Raw genomic sequence first — 7,155 nt, 5'->3', positions numbered from 1 at the left:
ATCATGTTATTCATGACGCACTATTTCAGCACGTAGTCAGTTTAGAACTATAAAGTTTAGCTTACTGCAAAGCGACCTTTGAAAAGAAACGGAAATCAACCATCAGCTACACCTCAGCGCAACAACACAATGTCGATGATCTAGAATCTAGATCAACAGAATTTAATAAAGCTTCGCAAACCATAATTAAAAAGTACGAAATATAATGATGTACATTTAACATAAATAACGAGATTTATCTGTGTTTACCATTCAGATTTGCTCGTTCACCCCCATTAAGATATTGCCGTCAAGATACTCCCCTTTTATCAGCTCGGTGTATTTTGTAGTTTCGTTTCGTGGGGTTCGTTGCAAGCGGTCTCATTTGCGTGGTTCAGGAAGGGCGTGATCAGAACGTTGCTCAATTGTGTTTTTGCCAGAATTATTCCTGAAGCTGCCACTGTGAGTTTTATTAAATTTCTTCTTGTCGCTTAGACCTTCCACTAATCCGCTTTCGAAAGCTACACGTTGTGGTTGGCCAATCTGAAATATTTACAAATGGCCAACTAAATTATTTTATCACATTAATACTTAAAAATCTATTTAAAAGTATGTGCAAATCTTCAAATACTATCATACAGAAGGAGCCGAGTTGCAAATGAGCAAGCCAAGAAGACCCGCCTATAATGCAGGAAACAGGATTTGCCTGGCAGGGTTTCTGCATCATTATTCTTTATGTTATGATGTCAGTTTTTGGCACCGCTTCAAATATTGCTGCGAGTTACTTTATGGTGCAGAGAAGAAGAGTGACGAATTTTACCATCCTTCTTCTATCACTAGCACACTCTGATTTGCTGTCGTCCCTTTTTGCACCCATTGCCTTCGTTCACGATCTCTTGACGGTGGAAAAAAGATGGCATCTGGGCAGCTTGATGTGCAGATTCCTACCCGCCGTCGTTGTTATGCTCCTATCCGTATCATCATGGTCTATTGTTGCCATTGGAATTGAGAGACTAAGGTTTGCATTATATTTTCAATGCTGATGTGAAAAGTAATCTTCCATTCAAAGGTCTCTAATGGTGTGATATGAAATCGGAAAAAATTGCTCAAAACCAATAAAAAACTAGAAAAGGGCTAATTTTCGGCATTAGCAAGGTTCAGCATCCTTTAGCTTGATGCCATTGTAGCAAATATTGTTAATATATTTTACATGCAAACAAATCAGAGATATAACGTACTTCCTTGATTAAACATTCATCATTTCAAGCATTTTAAGTGGGTGCCAATTTGAGGAAATGGGGGGGGGGGGACCTCTTAAGAACGCGAAAATCTAAAGCGAAATTCTTAAGAACGCAATAATTTTGATAACACCTAATGAAAATAATTTTTAATTTTTTTTCCTATGCCAATCTTCTACATATTTTTGACACATCACTTTCATCATAATTTGATTTGGAACTTCATGAACACCATCCATGACTGTGAGACCTTATCTATAGGCTTCTGAATCACTACTGGTCAGCCTTGAAACTGCGTATCTCATGGTATTCCGATTCATCAACTGGAAGTGGTTCAGTTGGATGTGATGGCCCTCGTTAGGGCATTCCGCATTGAAGGAAAAAGGCACTGCTTGCTTCCCCTAATTACATTTGCCTGCCACTGATGATGTTAATAAGGACGTTTGTATATTAGATGATTGTGTACACGGAGATGGTTGACGTTCTGCTAAACTCTGTTAAAATCCCCCGAGATTATATTATATATATGGTGTTGCCATTATGTCTCTACCCTCAAATCAAAGTCTCCATACTACGCTCTTGTTTGTAACTGGCAAAAGAGAAGATAAAGAGAAACAGAAAACCGATTGGGAGATAAAATATATAATTCTTTTATTCTGAACGTAATTTACATTAATTCTTGGTTTACGGCGTTTTTTGGTGCTAGTACTGGCTCGTAAAAAAGTGTGACTTTTCGTTTTGATTAGGCAGTTTGAGAATGTGACTAATCATTGCCATTTTGTATATCTCGCAAAGCTTTAATTGCTAAATTTAAACAAGCAAGTGGAAAGTCACAATTCACTCCCAAAACAAAACAACAGATACCGGTGTAAACTGTTTGCATTTGGTATCGATAGACAATGGATCAATGGAAACAATGATTTTTTAAAAAAATATCAAAATTATGCCAGAGTTATGCTTGATTCAAAATTATGCTAGATTTTATGCTAAATGACGATTTTTGGACAATATTATGCTTAAAGCATATCATTATAACAGATCTGGTCACACTGCACTTTGATGACCTGCTTTGGAAAGGAGCAAACTGATCGGATATTTGGATTTAACCTTGCTTTACTCAGGTTCATAGAAAACTGTCTGAATATTTGCTTTTGGCATTAGGATCTTCGTTTTTGGTTCTTTCATTGCCTTTCCGCTGCGAAAGGTCTTGAAGCTGGGCTTCTTTTGCTTTGTGTAATAAAGGCGCAGCTTTGTATACCTTTGCTTTCCTTATGATTTTGTTATGATAGAGCCTTTGGATGCTCTATCAAGTCTTCTTCAAAAGACAAGTACATGCAAAAGCCGTGAAGAATACTGCGCAAAAGCCATTTCAGCATCCTACACCGGCGGCTTACTGCAAAAGCCATTTCAGACCCTTGTGCATAAACCATTTCAGCATACTACACCGGCGGTCTTATATGGGCGTGTCTTTAAATCATTTTTATGCAAGACCACACCCCATACAAGACAATGCCCAGCATTTTCAACTCACTAAGATTAGATAGAAGCTGACGTATAGCATCAAATGCATATTGGTATCAACAGCAAGATCATTTAAGAAAACGCAAGTGGTTCAATGGAACAAATATTGGACGATGATCCACAAAAAATCACTTACCATTTCAGAGCCTTCCCTGTTTTAGATTTGTTAGACTTTTATTATGTTATATAGAGGCAAAAGAGGTATATACGACTGATAAGATAAATTCTGTTGCAATTTGTTCCAAGTCCATTCCTATATTTACTGGGCTAAAGTCACCGTCTGCAACTTTGAAAACATACAATATATCTTTTACCTGCGCTTTTCCAGGGAGCGCCTACTTATTTTGTTTTCCGTTGAAGTTGCTTACTCGAAAATACATTTATTCGATGGGAGGTGCTTATTCGAGGAATACGAAACAGGATTTCATAAATATTAAAATTATTTGATATAAATATTAAAATCACCAGGAAAAATTATTTGATGATTTTTTCGAAGCTGTTTGCTGTTATTAATTTGTTTTCAATAACTACTGCAAAAAATGACGAGAAAAACTCTGAAAACTGAGAGATAAGTGGTGGGGTATGTTGGACGGATAGCGAGATTTCGTTGCTGTCTGATATGCATACGAATGTGTTTCATCAAAGGGCCGCTTCAATGAAATTTAAAAAGAGATGGAATCCAAAAACGAAAATGTTGAGACGATTTTCGTTGGGCATTATCCGACAGTAGCAAAATCTCAGAAATCAACATTTTTCACTAATGATCGAAATGCTTCAAGCAGAAAGCAATAAAACAATGGTAAAGGGAATTTCCTATGGTATGTGATGCCGTAAATGACGCAGGGGGTGTCATGGTGAGTGTACAATGGCCTAAGCATGGTCACTACACCCACCACCCCCAATTGAAATAGGAATTTCTGCCTCTGAATCACTTTATTGCGTTTCAATTTTCATCCGGGTCATCGGTTCAGACAGAGCCGGGCCGGACCCTAGCGTAGAAATTAGGTCCGGTCCCAGACGACCGCTATTTATACAACTATGTAAATTTTCTTTGCAGGATGCTCAGTAAGCCATTGCGGAATAGAACCCCGACGATCAAGAGCTATGCAAAGCTGGCATTGGTTTGGGTTATTTCTGGAATAATCTCAATTCCTTACACGTTTGCGTGGCGTTTCGACGGAGCCCGGTGCGAGGAGGTATTTGATCATATAAGACGTCAGCAAATGTTTTTCTACTTGACGTCATTAAACATGGTTATCTGGGCGATTCCACTCCTGTTTCTAATCATATCTTACGGAATGAGCAGCAGAACACTCAAGAAGTCCATGTTTACCCATGAAAATAGTCGGGGAGTCTCAAAGAGGTTGCAAAAGAACAGGAAGGCCTTAAAAAGGATGGTGATTCTTGTCTGTTCGTTCTTTCTCCTGAATTTGCCTTATTCAATCTTTTTCTGCGTCATCTGGCATAAGAGAGTTTTTAAGCCTGAAGACATGACACCTAGGTTTGTGTCTAAACTGAACATATGGAACTGCTTTCTGTTCACATCTTGCCTAATAAGCAGCTGTGTCAACCCATGGATCTACGGCAACATTTACAAATACGTGCCATGTTGCAAACAGCGCTTTCGTCGGCGCTCTACAAACATCCCACATTGAGGAAGACCACAATATTTACCAATAATTGAATAATGAGAAAAAAGACTCTGGCTGTGGTACATACAGACCCAAGAATAGTTACATAAATTTTAATTTCACAGGAACGGCTGTTACTGCTTTACCCACAATGCAGCGGGTGATTGGCTTTAGCAGGGTTTGAAAAAAGATTTTTCTTCCTGGCAGCAAAATAAATATTTCAAGATTTCCTGCGAGGCTTCGACAAAGCTTGATTTGTTTAAAAATTTGTCCTAAAGTGAACTGTCATACTAAAAAAGAACTAATTCTTGGTCCTCGATTTTTGATCATAGATAGTCGAACAGCAAGCATTTTGTTTATACTTTAGATGATCAAGGAGAACGTGATCGAGCACACAATCTGAGTGTCTATAAAGACTTTGATTTAATTTCATATCAGTACTAGCAAGCTAGATATTATTTAAGTATTGATGTATCCTACATCTTGCTCTGGGTTTCATATTTGCTGCTCATTTTTATCATCAAAGCTAGTAGTTCAAACAACATGGAAGAATACTATTTTATTTTCCAATGGTTAAATTTATGTTTTAAATCAGGGTTGGTGCGAGCCTCAAAGATGTAAGCCCAAAACTGACGCTGATAATACCAGGTGGTTGTATTTGAAAGCTAATCTTCGTTTTTTGTTAGTAGGGCAGAACAAAGATTATACAGTATATATACGTATATCACAAGAAAACAGCATTCCGTAGAAATATAGTAACAGAAATTCAATGTTCATATTGAAATCAAGCAATGAAGATTGCAGGTTAAAAATTTCCTGGCAAACAGCAACATTTTCCTTCAATGAATTTGTGCTAAACATTCCCTGGCAGCACTTTGTCCAGCCCTGGCCTTTAAAAAAGATGCCGTCACCAATAGAGAACTGAAGTGTTACGTCATCAAAAATTTATTTTTGTATTTCTTAATTTTGACCACATAATCTGAAAGAGCGGTATAAAATACTACTCAATATGCAAAATTAGGTAAGCATTTTCAAAACTGGGCGAGATATGGCAATGAAAAGTTTGCCAACTAGTGAATTTCCCACGCAAGAATCGAGCAAAGTGCCTAACTTTAGTTTTTGTTCTTGACTTGAGTACTTTAAGCCTTGCTTTATGTTTTAAGCTTTGAATACATTTTTGTAACACGACAGAAAACACATGATCGAGACGTCATTTTCTCCAGTCATCAAAATTTTTACTTCTCTTTTTTGAGAAATTTATCAACCATCTTGAAAATCCTATTATAACCTAAACCATATCCTAACATGGTCAAAATACGCGAATCTGTTGTTTGGCGCTTTGGATAATCGCAAGCTTGCTGAGTTGGTCATCTACATATAGTTAAAATTTTAGAAGCAGATGCATGCTGAAACAACATATTTTCAAAATTAGATTAATGGTTAACTCTTTTTAGAGTTTATTTACCAGATGTAGATTATTCTAAGGCCTTATTTTAGCTTTAGCTTCCTCTTGTTTATCGTTTTAAGACCAACATTTCTGTCAAAAGGGCATCTGTTAATTTCTTGTGATTTCCAAGATTTATCATCGCCCATTATTCCAGCCTTGCCTCATTATTATCGTCTTTTGCAAACCGTCTTTTGCGCAATTTGCTATCGTCTTAAACGCCAACTTCTTCTGTGAGCATGTAATTTATGTTAGAATCTTCTTCTGACGTTGAAATATTTTTAATTTTTCTTCAGTAAAGATAAAAAATTTTCGACAGGGTCCGATTCGGCTCCAAAAACAGTTATCATTTATCAATTTTACCCTTCCGTTTTTATTTACACTTACGGGGCCCTCTTATGCCAGGGCTTAATGTAAGTAAAATTTAACTTTATATTAACATTTTCATTTTGGATTTCTGAGAATTAGATTCCTAGTCGTCTTTTTGCGTTGTTCCTGCTGACTGCTTATTGAGCCTTTGCTTGTTGTAGTAGTAGTCTGGCTACATGGGTCACATATCCAATGCTGGAGAATGAAATTTGCTGAAAAACAACTTTAAGGGAGATGGCGGTGCTTTGAATATTGGAAGAAGCCAACGAAGGCTGTCTAGAGGTATTATAGCAGCTTAATGAGAGAAAGCACAAATGAAAACTTAGCATTGTATTTTGCAGATCTGAGCTGCCCATAGCATGATTTCAAAATTCAGGCAAAATTCAAAATTTACTTTTCAAGAAGCGTTTCCCACAATCTTCCAGGCCTCTTACAGGCCATCTGAAAATCTCGTTTTGAAACATGCATTGCGTTATGTAGCAAAGTCAATCTAACTGATATTCAATACTAGATTCGATGATTCTTTGAAAGCTGTGAGAGTTGGTCCAAGATGGAGACAAATCCATCCAATCAAATTACCGACCAATATCTGTGCTGCCTGTTCAAGGTTGTTTGAAAGGCTTGTATTCAACCGGCTATGCAAATGTTTAGATTGAACTGTGTTTCTTTCTAGTGGACAGTCAGGATCTAGATCTTTATTTTCGACAATAGATAAATAATGGCACGATAGAGTAGACAAGGGCCATATGATCAACTCAGTTTTGTTGGCCTTAGAAAGGATTCTGGTACAGTCAATCATGCGCTTCGTTGCCGACAATAATTTCTCTTGGTTTCAGTCCAACCTGTCTAACAAGAAACAGCTTTGTAGGTGTTAACTGTACAAACTCACAGAAAATAGAAGTTGATGCTCAACAAGGCTCATGTCTCAGACCACTCCTTCTTAGTCTATACCGATAGTCCTCTCTGCGCAGTA

The 7,155-nt window shown here is 37.3% G+C and overlaps 1 protein-coding gene across 1 annotated transcript; it reads left to right on the top strand.

Annotated features, from left to right (window-relative positions):
- The first annotated feature begins 449 nt into the window (after positions 1 to 449).
- LOC135691613 (neuropeptide Y receptor type 1) lies at positions 450 to 6,282 on the top strand. Its single transcript, XM_065209527.2, has 2 exons — positions 450 to 997; positions 3,796 to 6,282. Exons 1-2 carry the CDS (start codon positions 666 to 668, stop codon positions 4,391 to 4,393), a joined length of 930 nt encoding a protein of 309 aa, XP_065065599.2. The 5' UTR covers positions 450 to 665; the 3' UTR covers positions 4,394 to 6,282.
- Positions 6,283 to 7,155: the final 873 nt, after the last annotated feature.

This window comes from Rhopilema esculentum, chromosome 10, assembly GCF_057945365.1.
Source record: "Rhopilema esculentum isolate cy_ngs chromosome 10, ASM5794536v1, whole genome shotgun sequence".
Taxonomy (NCBI): Eukaryota; Metazoa; Cnidaria; class Scyphozoa; order Rhizostomeae; family Rhizostomatidae; genus Rhopilema; species Rhopilema esculentum.
The sequence above is the reverse complement of the archived record's forward strand: the minus strand, read 5'-3'. Positions and strand labels throughout refer to the sequence as shown.